Genomic DNA, 14,276 nt, shown 5'->3' with positions numbered 1-14,276 from the left:
ATGTCTGCAGTGTGCTGTTCTATTTTTTTGAGCCATGTGCATAGTTTTGTATCTCGTTGAGGTCTGCAGGAATTCCACTATATGGCAGTATTTCTTCACACGACATCCGACAAAGGAGACCTTGCACATGCTTTCGTAAATGAATTCATCTCTGTCATCACACCTCAATGTGTGAGGAGCTGTTAGAAGCGATTGTTTCTACCGATTTGTGCCATTAATCTGCCGGGAACATGCCTGCCGCTAACTACTCGCTCCGCTGCACGTTGTTGTTCTGTGTCCTGCATGATTTGGCTATGCATGAAACTGTGCACATGGCAAATGAATAAGCATGAGAACTTTTGTGGTGCCCTGTGCAACCTCGTTGCCCCTCACTAGCTTAGCAATGGTAAGGCTCTGGTGGAGCGGAAAACGCAGATACACATAGGCAGCAATGATTCTATGCAAGAAAGTTTGCCTTAGTAGCTTTTATCTTAATATTCAGCAATAGAGGTATTGGTCCCATGACAACCACACTACCGAGCTTGTCTAGGCAAGTTGCATTATAACAAGAAAGGTAAACTTCAGTACCTATGCCAAAAAAGTATTTGTGCTACCAGTTGTTTTATCGCAAGTCTCAGAACTTTTCTTATGGAATAATTTTCGAAACTAATGTATGAAAAACAATACCGCCGTTCTACTGAACCAAAGGCAACACACATATCTAAAGCTTATAAAAGTATACCTTTTTGAAACTCTGTTATCTTTCGGTAGTGCTTTTATAAAACCGTCATGCTATTAAGTGAACATTTCTCTATTTGGTTTGTTGTCTTTAGATGCTCTGGTGAAGAGCTGTAAATTTAAAAATGGAGTATTGATAGTTTTTTAGTTATGGGTTGTCTATTGTGAAAATTACATATTTCTCCATCATAGTTGTCTTAAATTGCTGAAATTTAACTATAAATTTCTGGCAAATTTTAAAATTCTGCTAATGACAACAGCAGTTGAATTTGTTTTGCAAGTGAAGAGAAAGTGATTTATATTGGTACAGTGGCCAAAAAAAACATGTTCAGTTTATATACCTTTTCTTGAATATGAAAATGGCAGTCTACTCGATCCAATTTTTTTCTCTCTTTATAATAGGAACTTCAAAGTGCCAACGAATAATTTGTGCAAATTTGTAGATGGGAAAACAAACATTTCAGTCATAGTAACTGCAATTTTTTTTCACCTCCAAGGAATGGTAATAACATGAATGTATCTAACTGCTCACTCCTTTATCCCTATGTTTTAAACAAAAGTACAAAATTCGCCTTTCAATTTAGACAGTTGTACTCCCAGATGTCATTAACTTGTTTCAGTAGGTATGCTCAACTTTTTTTATAGTATGTTTTAGAAGCAAACAGCACTGAATGTAGGCAATAAATAAGTTGTCGTGGGATACTGCACAGAACAACAGTTCAAAGATTTTTTTTGCGTACTGTAGGTGCTAGTCCTCGGAAAAGTGGATAAAGAAAGGTGAATATAATTCGAGGTACAAAGGTGCCTCTAATTGCTGGGTTAAGTGCTTTCTCGGTACCGCTAGCTTGACAGGGCACAGAGAAAGAAAACTGACAGACAGCTAGCAAAGACAATGAAAGCAAGAATAATATTTCAAGGTTAGTGCTCTCCGATTGATAACCTTTTGTGGGGAACGTGCGAAGAAACTTTCTGCTGTCTGCTTATAAGTTGTCATGTGCCGGCAAAATTTTCATTGGAATTAGATGTAGATAATTGGCTTGCACTTGTGGTTTGTATTCACCTAACTCTTCTTATTCTTCGTGCAGTAAGCCTGCATCAGTTCATTTAAAAAAGCAAATATTGCTAGTCTTTAAATTTGTTGTGGCTACTCCACCAAATTTTGTTGGGTTGGCTGCTAGCCTTGCCAAGAGGGCAGCAAACATGCTCTACAGCTGAGGGGGAGAGGTGCACCATTGCTATATCACTTCGCTAGAAAAATGCACCTGCAGAGGAATGAATATACGAGTCTTCAGATACATAACTGGTGCTGTTCTGGCTGAAGCTGGCCTTTGCATCAGTTGTGGCCAGTCATTGAAGGCCCATTATGAGTATGATCAAAGATGCCTAATGGAATAAAGCAGTCAAGGGAAACGGACGTTTTGGTATTGGTTTAGTTCAGCTGACTGCAATGGAATATAGAGTACATGTGCTGCGATACGAAATAGCTGCAGACTGATGTCACCAATTAGTGCCCATGGGTTATGTTAAATTGTTATTCTTACTGATGTTTTCTTTTTTTAATACTAGGGGAACATTGTGTACAATAATAAACCTCCTCAATTAGCAGTCATGGCGGCAGCTTAAGGCTGTTTGTTTTTTTTTCTATTTCCCTTTGTACATTATTAGCTAAGCTGCTTGTAATGTTTGTTTATTGCTATAGTGTTTTCTTGTTTGACCTAGAATGTGCGAAAAATCATTTATTTATGTCTCACCCAAAATATGCTTTAATTTAAGTAGACTACATTTAATTCACATTGGTTGCAGCACAGTTTTATTTCGATTGTCACCTTGCAACTGGTGCGGTAGTATCTAGAGCTCAATGTTCCAGCCTTCTGTTTTGTCAGCAAGCCTTGTAAACAGAGATAACTAGCCTAAGGTGCGTGAGTTTGGCTTATGAAGTTCACTTGTTTTTCGAGAGACTACCCTGGCCAGCACCAGCCTCGATGCATTAGCTAAGGTTTGTCGCAAGGGCTCAGGAAATTTTTATTTATTTATTTATATATTCCTTATCACTCAAAAACAGATACTGCGATGATACTGCAAGGGCTTCGCAGTGTCATTCTTGTTAGTGTGGAAGGACAGGAAATTACAGTACTTATGGTGGTAGTGTGGCAACCGGGCTAGCCACTCGTGTTTTATATAGCTCAGTAGAAAGCTATTTAGAATCGTTGTTAGTGCAGTGCAACTGCGACCCAACCTATCGCGTTTAGTGTGCAGAAAGTTAGCTTTGAGGCAGTAGAGTAGTGCCCATAGTTATTTCAAATCACTATTGTACAGGACGCAGATGAGACCACACAACGCACCCGTATTGTTTGATCTTGTCCGGGCTCAGTTTGTGCACCATTTAGTATAACGCTGCGTGCATACCAACATGCTTGCTTAGCGCATCATTTTCAAGAGTATATGCTGGCGTTTTAAGGCAGACCTTCAGAAAATGTAATTGAAGAGGACCTGGAAACGCCTTTTTTAAAAGAGTTTTAAGATTGTATGTGGTAGTAAAAGGATAGAAGTCAGTAGTTTATTTGCAAGAAAAAGAATGTCAATGCTGGTCGGCTCACGAGACCAAAAGAAGCCCTGCGACCCATTGCGCTAGTTATATAGACCCCTCATAAAGCCTTTGGTAGCTTTGATGTGGAAGTACAATAAGCGACAGTCAGCTGTTCCCGTAATACTACCATTAAAATATTACGGAAAGTACCTTCAGTACCTGTTTTGTTTGCCTTGCTTTATACCTTGTTTGTTCACTAGTTAACCTGATTTTGCATGAAGTGAACATCATCTTACCTTTCTTGGGGCTGCATAGCTGACACACTAAAGTTAGTCTTCATAAACTAATGTTTATGCATTTTTGTAGAGTTACTTAGTGCAGACAATTGCTCAGTTTTCGCTGAATGCTCAGGGAGTGCTTTCAGGTGGTGACTGCTACATTGGTCATTACAATTGTGAAGTGATGTGCATGGCGATGTAGGTACTGTTGAAGCTGTTTCCAGAACGTGCCGAATGTTGTGCCACTTGGGATCGCATATTCCTGCAAGCCCAGTTACTTGGGCGAATTTCATTATCGTGCAGTGCTGCTTGTTACATTCAGACCTAGTTGCATGTTTCTTCAGTTTATTCGAAATTTCAGCCTGCTCGAGGGGCACAGCAATCTGCAGGAGGTTCGTGGACAGGAACGTAGCAGTGCGTTGTGTGGTGACGTGCAGTACAGTGAAATCATGTAGAACCCCTGCGTGGCGCCGTGTGGCCAAATTAGCTTCAGCAGAGTGCCAGAAAATGTAGCTGTTTAGTGGTACACGCTCTTGCTTGCATCTAGTGTAATGGCTTGTGCTTATGTTACTGGCTGCAGCAGCTTTCTACTATGATTTGTTTCTTTTTTTGGTTTCACATTTTTGCCTGCTCCCACCTCTCCCGCCTTCCTACGTTTTCTCCCATACTCCTGACCCCCCTTGCAGAAGAACCCCCGGTCTGGCGAGAACTTTGACCCGGCATTCACTCAGGCCAAGTTGACCTTGAGCCCTGGTGACGCACTCGTCATGCGTAGCCTCACTGGAAACGAGTTTCAAGGCTTCACTTTCGTCAACAACCAATTCTGCGGTGTCTGCAGCTTTTAACCATGTTCATCCCATTGCACGCGTGCCACCTGCGCCCTCTGGGTTTTGCCTTCTTTTTCTTTATTATTTAAACCTGCACTGCTGGCTGACGGCAGCACCCGCCGCTCTTGCTGCAGTTTTTTTTCTTTGCTGTTTTTGTTTTTCTTTTTGTTGCTGGTGTCACTGTGGCCTGCACTGGCATGCACCATGCTGCCGAACTAAAACCTGGCTGGAAATTTTGCACCTCATTAACCAGCACAGGTAACATAACATGCCAGTATTTCGTGCAGTGTTTTGACTTGTATCATATTCTATGAAACACTAAACTTCACAGAAAAAGCAAATTAAGGGTGTAGGCTAGGTTAGCAGATGTTGCTGGCTGCTCTCAAGAAAACATGTACACTTTGTAGAAGCCCCATTGTGATCTTCCGCCGAACTCCTGGTGGAAAACGGGAAATGAGAGGACCAATCCAAGTGAGGATATAATTACTCTTCAAACGTAAAAATTGTGTGCTATTTAAAAATGTCTTAGGTATTTTAATTTCCTCCTAGATACACATCGATTTTTTTTTTGCCACTTTAGAGCGATCGCATGGTGCAATTTACTTCTGGTACGTAACATGTTTGCGTTGTCCGTTGAGTGCAAGGCGCTTGAGTTTCAAGTGTTCGAGGGTGCCCCCGTCTTCAACATTGTACCATGATAGGCATCTGACATAATGTGGATAGCAGGCGGATTGATCTTTGAACGTCTAGCACAAACTGCTGTTGTGGGCCTCAGTTGCCTCCTGTTTGAAATGATACCGAACCTTTCTGAACTGAGCACAATCACCGTAAGAACCAGTGAAGTGTACCTTAATATAACTAATGTAAAGTTTATGCTCTAGCAACAGTGTTGTTGTGGGATCTCCATGATCAGCTGGACCACAAATCCCTGTTGTTGACAGTATACTCTTTTTATTGGCAAAAGCAAAAAAATGATTTGATGTAGCCATTAAGATTGAGTTTAAAAAGATTAACCTCTATGTCTATCCACAGATGTACTGTACTGAGAATAGTGCCAGAGGCTTGCTTGAACTGCGTCACGAAACAGCGTTCGCTCCCTGTAGAGTGTAACTTGTCTTCTAATCGGTACTAATTGTCCACGTTCTTGCGTTTTCTGTGGTACTGTTCAGAACGATTTACACGAGAACGAAAGCTATTTGTGACACGTAAGTGTTGCTTCTGCTGTGTCAAAAAATGCAGATGTATAAGAAATGATCATCAACGAAAAGCCAGCAGGCCTACGTAAACGTTAGGCGGCCGCAAAAAACACTTTTGAATTTTAAAACTAGCTCTCCGAAACCTAACATAATTATGCAACTCACAGCAGATACAGACTATGTTTATTGTTTGAAATGAGAGTTATGCATTGCATTCCATTGAGGGACCAAACATTCAATTTCAGCAGTGTGCAAAAGTTTTTTTGGAAGATGACCACCCAAAACATGGCCATAACGTTTGTTTAAAAAATGCCACGTCGTACTTATCTGCTGCCGCTATGTTAAGTGCGTGGAATTCAGCATGGGGAAGGGCAGGCTTTTCATTAAATCTTCCTGAAATGGCTGAATCTTAACCACCATTCGTTTTTCTGAATATTAACTGATTTGTTCCAGAGCTCTAGATGGCTGTGTTGTCACAGCTGAGATGAAAAGTGTTCTTAAGTGTGGTCGAAAAGTCATTGTGAATTTCCTAAATATTGTACCGATCGAAGCTTTTTGACCTGTTAAATGTAGGTACACTTGATTTCTGCCTTTAAATTAAGAAAAAAAATGCGAGGACTGGGAACTCCAGAGAACACTTACTGGCTGCATTTATATGTGAATGTGGCACTGAGGATATATAGTTGTAATATTCCATAAAAATTTTTACTTGTGCGATGTTTCAGTGGAAGGTAACCCGAATGAAATTGTCCTTGCGGTCTTCGATCGAACTGTGAAAAAATATTTACGCTCAGCCTAAAGCAATGCTGCCATGTTCTCTTTGCATGCACGTATTTTGTGAAGGTAAGATACGATACATCGATATATCAGCGATGATATCCCAGAAAGTCGCAACAATTCTAGAGCCAGCTTCAACTTCGTTTGCCAGTTAGTGAGGAACTGCGTCTTGAAGGCTTGACTCTGAAGGCGGTCACGTGATAGCGAGAAATCCTCCCGTCATGACACTCATTCCTGCTCCTGCGTGTCCAACTTCTGCATCTGTATCTCACGACACATTTGACAAAAAAGTATTGGATTTAAACCAAACATTATCCTTTAAAAGCTGTATAATCAGGTTGAGGTGCTCTAAGCCTCATGCACTTTTTTTTGTATTTTGCATGTCATGCATTGCCTCTACCCACTTATACGAACCTTGATATTATAGACGACCATTAGCACTTATTGGGTGAATGATGGCACATTATTACTATATAGATAGCATCGAGGTTCCTATTGTGTGCTTTCGTGAGCATTCTAGTTGGCCACGGTTTGGCTGGCACAAGTGGTGCAGCTGAAGTACAGCCAAGTGATAACATGACCCAGGTATTCCTGAAACATTGCTCCATTGCCTTGAGAGTGTGTGCGGGTGGTGGCGTTTACGGGAATCTCGACCTGTCATTTTTTGTTCCCCACGCAATACTCGCTGCCCACAATTCTTCCCGGTGGGTTTCTTTTTCTGTAGGAACGCCTAATGTTTGTTTGTTACATATGTATGTACTATTCAGAATCAAGGGCACAATTTTTTCTCTTAAATACATCGCACCTTTAGGGAAGATATTCATTTGTTTTTTTTCTAGTATTTGTCTCTCATTGCATCCTAAGTGTACTTGCGTCATCTGTGTCTACCATTTTATGTTGAATGATTCAAATGGTGGCTTTATCATGCCATCGGCATAAATCCAATGCAAAAGAGAATTGAAACAGCTCAGGATAATAATTACGTGCAATTACGCATCAGTGAAACGAGGAAACGCTCTGCAGCCATGTTCTGTGCATGGAGCAACCAGGTGTTACAAATCTAAGTAAACCCAGTGGTGCATGAGTACCGTGTAAGGTCGTAACCGTTTTTGTTTGAAGTCGTGCTGATTGTTTAAGAAACGCTCATGGGTACAATTTGTTTGGCTTTCTTATGTTGGCGTTATTATAGAGTAAATGCTGCCAATTGGTGTAATGGTGGAGCTTACCTCGGAAATTTCGTATTGAATGCTGCCATTCAAGGACATAGATCTAAACGTGCTATTCCATTATAAAATGGCTCTGGGAATTCAGGCAAAAAATGTCCCACATAGACATACTGTTTAGTATTAAACATTCTCCTGGTCCCAGGTAATTGTACGGTGTTCTGGCACCTTTAGCTTCATTGTCTATATTTTGAACTAGGTTTTTTTGTCCTAACCTTCGTGTATGAACAGTTTATATACATTAAATAATAATTTCCTAAGTTCTTACTCTTTTTCACAGCACTGTGGCACTAGAACATAAACTTTTTTACATATCCGGGGTTATAGCCAAGTGTTTAAAACGTCGTCTTTTATTGGTCTGACCGTGTTGCGAAAAATACATTCTTCAGGTCTATGGTGGATGATACGAGCACTATCCCCACATGCAGCTTGTAACAAAAGCAACCATACAGGTGTTACTTCTTTGCAAAAGTTTTTGCCTTAACGAGCGTTGTCAGGAAAGGCAACTTACGCACGTCTTTAGGACCTAAACGTCGTTCAGTACTGCTGTAAACTAGACAGAAGATGCCGACTAGTGTTGCTTAACTTTCGGCGTCGTCGCTGCTCAAGTAGGCTGTTATGCCACACATTTGTATCCTGTTATGAGCATCAATGGAAGCATAAGTGCGCAGTGTCGCTTCATTGTGTTACTCTCCAGAGCTTGCCAAGATTGCTGTTATTAACCTTGTGTTTATGTGATTGTTTTGAAAGTTGAAATATATACACTTCTGTTGTGTTCAAGTATTCTGTTTGCTTTCTTCTTTGCTATTTTTATGCTGGTATGATTCCAAGTAGGTAAGTAAGCGTGGAGGAAGAAAAAGTTGACATGTTGGATAAGGGTTCATGGTAAGGAAACGGCAAACTTGCGAAACGTCAAAATACTTCAATCATGCAAGTAGCCAGGGTCCTCATTAGCGCCATGTACCGAAATGCTAACTCGCCATGAACTGAAATTGCTGGGGTTTACCGAGTGTGGCGTCATCTGTTCACGTAAAAACAAATGCTTGCTACGACATCAACACTATACGTGCGGCATCGAGCCGCTTGCGCAAGCAGCGCACCCGCAGGTGGCGCCATAGAGTTTCCTAAACTTAACTAGAGATGCCTCTGGTGCTGCGATTGTTTAGCCACTATATGGCAATCGTAGCTAGTGCACAAGTTTGCTTAGTATTCATGCTTACGAGCTTCAAACGTACCAGTTGCTTTTATTGCTGTGTTCAAGTTTGGTTTCGAATAAAAGAATAGACTGCTGTGAACTTTGTCACCCGATTTGGACTGGTGAGCCTCAAAGGTGTAAGTTTGTGAAGCATAACTGCTGAACATTTGCCGATAGTCTGGTTTCAGGCCATTCGAAGCCAGACTGAGTTAAGAATGAAAAGTAGACGAATTTGCTTACTAACCTTCATTCCCATGATGACTGTAGCGCCCTACGTGCGTCGCAGCTCCCATTAGAATTCCTTCTCATGTGTATATATCTGAAGGATGGATGGATGTATCTGGCTGTGCCCTTTAAAACGGGTGGTGGTGGTGGTGGTTACAAGATGAGAAAAGGCACGTAATTTCTGCAACCCGGTCGGGAGCATGGCGCAGTGCTTAGGCGGTGGCTAACGCCACCTAACCATTAAGTTTTGCAGGCACGCAGCGCCACCTGTCGACGCATATTTGAGTAGTGCAAAACTAGACACTCTTGCACTGTGTGCTACGGAACCCTGTGCAACTACAGTGTATGAAACACCGATAGAGCTAAATTATTTAGTGTATTCGCGCATTGAAAACGTATGAACACTCGGGAAAAGAGCTACGAATTCCTCTCCGCTAGTCGAACTCATCACCGAACCGCCATGAAGTGCTTACTTGCCAGAACGATGGCGAAAGCAAGAGCAGCTCGCAACAGCTGCGCGCTTTACTAAAAATTACCCCACTCGACGCTATGGTGTTGGGCTTTGAATCGCCACGGACATAAACGACTTCAATTTCACCGATTTACGCAACTTTCGCGAGGCAAAACGGCGAGAGCGCTGGGTGCGGGCCGTTGCGAATGTGTTAGGTAAGCGAATTACTCGTGTTGTCCACAGCTAGTCGCATGAGAAAGTGTGATATTGTATGTCTACTGTTATTGTTTTAAGTAGCCTTGACGAAGAACCGTGGTATCATTGATTATGAATCTTAACAGGGCCTCTGACCGCGGTGTGCGCTGCGCAATTAACAGTAGACATGTAGGTGACGGGAGTGATAAAGTTCAAACACGCCGCGACCACCGATAATCTGAAGTCGATACCACGCAGCATTACGCACGTAGGCTTTTGAAGAGTCTAAGCTCCAGCTTTAACTAGGAAATTTAATGTGAACACGTACGTAGGTAAATCCCAAAACGATCGCGACCACAATCAGGTTTTTCTTGCCGTTGGTCTTCGCAATTGCCGGAGACGTCTCTGAGGCCCCAGTTTTGCATTAGACACGCATGTCTCGCCATTTGCAGTATATACATATGAAACACAACCGTCAACAACATTCTGGTATGCGTAATAAAACGGTTCAATGCACAGGAAGCGAGTGATATATCGAGAATGCAATGGCAAAGGCGAGAATCGGCAGGGTCATTCGTGCCAGATAAGGTGAGTTTCCTACCACTGATCGTTAGATTGCTCGTGTATGCACTTCAATGCTTTGGCATCGTGTATAAACCCAAGTTTAATGCATTTAGGCGTTACAGAACACTCGTCAGAGTGCTTGCCTCGATTTCGATGTCATGCAAAGCTCGCTTGCTGCACACCGAAAGAACATCTTTTGCATTGTACCTGCAGTTCCTATTGATGAGCTTACTTTTCTGAATTGAGCTTGATTTGAAGGAAGAGGCTTGCCAGGTTCTTGATTTTCAGGAAACTGTGCCTCAATGCCAACGAAAGAGAAGGGCCTATGCACTTTCGCTTGCGGACGGCTCTTTGCACTACCCATTTATGGTCGGCGCAGCGATCTGGTCGCTGGTGGCGGCGTTTTTCGCAGCGCCGCCTGGGCAGATTCTGACCTCTACAGGAGGTGCCACTCCGCAATATAACGTTTTGTATGGCCGCGGCGAGGTGGCATCACAATCTGCAGCCTTTCACCCTCCCGCCCTTACGTGCAGAATCGCCCATGGGCATGTCCATGTTTTTGAGCTGAGTTGAGCTACTGTGTTACTGAAAAATTCTGGCAAATACGGAACAGTGCACCGATACTATGAGCCTTGACTTTGCGCATCGGCAGAAATATAAAACGAAAGATATACTGCTATTCCGTCTGAATTGTCCATATTTTTTACTAGATTCACTCGACGTACATGAGAGGTGCCGAAAATGCTAAGCCCGTGAAAAATAGTCCATGGTCCTTTGGCTGCGAGTGTAGATGTACGCGAATATATGAACATTTTTTTTTAGATTATGAAAATGACCAGCCTACTCCGTTAGTCCCTTAGTCGACTAGAAGCCCGTACAGATAACGTAGTTTGTTTTTACAGGAAGGCTGTCCATCGCTAGTACACGCTCCTAAGTCATTTTTTAGAAAAACTTACTTCAGCTTTTGTTGGCGATAGTCTTCCGTTTGTATATATTGCAACCGGGGATGCGGGTTCACTTTCTCGGTGAACAATGAAATGCAAAACGGGGGCCTCCGAGATAGCTACTACAATCGTGGAAACCAACGGCAAGAGAAGCTTGATTGTGGCCACGACGCGTGTTAGCACTTGCTAGTCAAAGTCGAAAATTTGAGGCAATTGAAAGCGTACGTGCGCGATGATGTTGGGTGATGATCAGTTCAGATTACGGGAGTGCGCGGTCTTTAATGCGCGCGCCACCAGTCAGCCTTTTACTTTTGCACGGTAAGTACCGCTGTCAGAGGCTGTGCAGAGCTTCATAGTAAAGGTTACCATGGTTCTTCGTCGCGGCTATTCAAAGCAGCAACGGTAGACCTACATTATCACCTTCTTACGCGACCAACTGTTGACAACGCGGGTAACATACCAACATGTTCGCAGCGGCCCGTATCCATGAGCGCTCTCACCGTTCTGCTTCGTGTGACAGCTGCGGAAATAGGTAAACAGCAGCCTTCAACGGCTGTGCCAATTCACAACGTAACAGTGGCGCCGACTAAGGCCTTTCCTCGCAGCGTTTGGGGCTGTTGCGTCTGCCGTTGCTTTCGCTGTCGTTCTGGCAGGCGATCCAGCAAGCATTTCAGGGTGGCTAGATTGCACGTAGGACAGGCTCAGGGAATTTCGTAGCTTTTTTTTCAGAGTGCTCAGTGCACCAACACACCTCATATTTTGCTCAATCGTCTCGCACTCGCTACTGTGCCATGGAGTCAAACTTTGTACTACTCAAAGCTCCTCCGGCAGGTGACGCAACGGGTTCGTAAAAGTCTGACGTCTATCATTCGAAGTCTATCAACGAAGAGAGAATAACCAAAGCGTAAACCAGCAGCATCATTTATTGTGTGTAGGTGCGTTCTCCGAAACGGAAGGCGCGAAGCGGGCAGCCGTTATGTTAAAAAGAATGCTTTAGCGAACTTTTTATGATCATGTACGTGTTTCTTTCACGGTGCGTGTTTACAGTGTTGGCTTTTTCATCACCATCTTCGATGGCGCTGCCTCGAATCGCATACTTCGGAGCGCAGAGCACACGATGCGCCTGCATCGGTCGGTCTGTCGGGCTGTCTGCGTCACTTGCGGCCTGTTATAAATGCGTCTTTTTTTCCCCTAGTTTCGGTAGCAAAATTAGCATTGTCGGCGAGTTTTTTTTTTTAGGTAACCATTTGCGCTTCGAAGGTGATACTTGGAAGTAGAGCACTGCATGGGCCGATTTTTCCGGCCCGACCCGGCCAGAAAACTTCATGCTCCGGCCCGCCCGAGCCCGGCCTGCTGTTTATAAATACGGCCCGGGCCCGAAAGGTTTTGGCCCGGCCCGTTTCAGCCAATTATGCCTGGAGCATAAACGAGGCACTGTCCGATATTCGGTAGCTGTTACTATACTTGCGGCGGAACAAGATGTTTTCTATAGTGTCTTGAGAACTTCTTTGAGAGTCATAAATTTAACTGGTATATTCTGTGTACTTTTGGGTATTTTACTCCCGCAACGCTTCCACTTCCGGGAAATATCTGCAAGGGAATTAAAATATAATTCAGCTGTACCATGTGCACAGTGCTTAACACAAAATCTTTTTTTTTATTTCAGAGAATGACTACAAAATATACCACACCCATAAATTGAAATAAAAAGGCAGAGATTTATAGCTTTAGCCTACATAAATTGCGTGCAAGCCGGATTCGTCTACGAAATGTGACAAGTCTCCTGCAAGCGTCGTTTATTACGTCATGCAATTAAAAAGAAACATGCTTTAGATAATTCTGAGAGGAGTACCACGGGGCGGAAACTCGTATACCTCTCATGTATTCGCTCGCAGCAGCGGCAGAGCCGCTTTTACCAGTGGCAGTTGCCGGGCAGCCTACTAGAAATTAAATGAACAAAAAATTTATTTCATGACGTTACTGGTGATGTCTCAAATAGAGGGAAAAGACGAAAGATTGAGAGGAAGAGTGTTACCGCGTGTACTTTCCCACTTCGTATGCATGCGCAATGCGCTCGTGCCTTTTTTGCAGCTCCGCTGGCCGGTTGGCCAATGTGGCTCTAAAATTTTGTGAATATTTTTTTAAAATTTAGTTCGTGCTTTTTGAAGAGGCGGAAATTAAGCTGACTGATTTCTCAGCAAGGCGAAACACGTTCGGCACAAATAAAATGAACTTTTTATTGCATGTTTGCGTAAAAAAAACCGACACACTTAGTGTGAAAGTGTGGATCTATAAAAGCAGCTTTAATTTACAAGTGACATAATGTTTCTAGCTTTGATCTGTCTTACTAATTCGTTAATATAAAAAAACGGCGGAAATTGGAGGAACGACTTCGAAAGAATGCGAAATTCTTGAACTCCGGGTGCCGCAGGAGCCGTCGCACATTTAGGAAAATGTGTCAATGCACCCGTGCCTATACACCCTCACCCCCCTGTTTTAAGGTGTACAGCAGCAAATCAAAATCATAATCGTGAGTTTCCTTATTTAGAGCTCTTACGTACTTCCCCCGCGGGAGGGCTTGCTTGTTTTTGGGCGCCATGAGAACACTTGCGCTTTGACATATGAGGATGCTTAGGAAATACTGTAGAAATACGAAAAGCACGGTGTCCGTAAAATAAGCAAAAACTCGTTATATATGATAGACATTCCAGTTAAATCCTTAACATGCTTGCGGAATTACCCAGTGCTAAATATTCGCAACTACCTTGCTATCACACAAAAAAATAGCAACGTTTCCATAGATTGGCGCGCCTGTCATAAGAGTCACTTCGCATCTCGCTGTTAAAGTGCGCCAGCAACAGCTCCCGAGTTATTCATGACTCACGAGTCGCGTTGAAGAGTCTACGAAGTATACGCAGGTGGAGAAAGGCTCGGCGAGTATGCGAGTGTATCTGCATACTCGAATTTTTTTCCTAGTTAGCAGCGTGCACGTATTTCTTTACCTATTTATTTATTTACGGACACTGTCAGCCCTTACATAGGGCTATTACAGGAGTGGAAAAAAGTACATGAAAAAATAGCGATCCTTCTAAGAACAGAACATAGTTAGCAAATATACTCAGAAGTAACAAATTAAAGAACCAGAATGAAGTCATCA

At 42.9% G+C, this 14,276-nt stretch overlaps 1 protein-coding gene across 2 annotated transcripts in view; it reads left to right on the top strand.

Moving 5' to 3' along the window:
• LOC142761641 (protein kinase C, brain isozyme-like) overlaps positions 1 to 14,276 on the top strand; it is a 198,248-nt gene that overhangs the window by 165,276 nt on the left and 18,696 nt on the right. Inside the window, exon 11 of one of the 2 annotated variants that reach the window (XM_075869731.1) lies at positions 4,209 to 4,499. The exons of the other annotated variant lie outside the window; for it this stretch is intronic. Within the exon in view, the coding sequence (XP_075725846.1) occupies positions 4,209 to 4,367 (159 nt within the window). The 3' untranslated portion in view covers positions 4,368 to 4,499. Of the gene's footprint in view, positions 1 to 4,208; positions 4,500 to 14,276 lie in introns of those variants that run through there. 2 annotated transcript variants of the gene reach the window in all.

The sequence above is a fragment of the Rhipicephalus microplus genome, chromosome 7, assembly GCF_043290135.1.
Source record: "Rhipicephalus microplus isolate Deutch F79 chromosome 7, USDA_Rmic, whole genome shotgun sequence".
NCBI lineage: Eukaryota > Metazoa > Arthropoda > Arachnida > Ixodida > Ixodidae > Rhipicephalus > Rhipicephalus microplus.
This window is presented reverse-complemented; position numbering and strand designations above follow the sequence as displayed.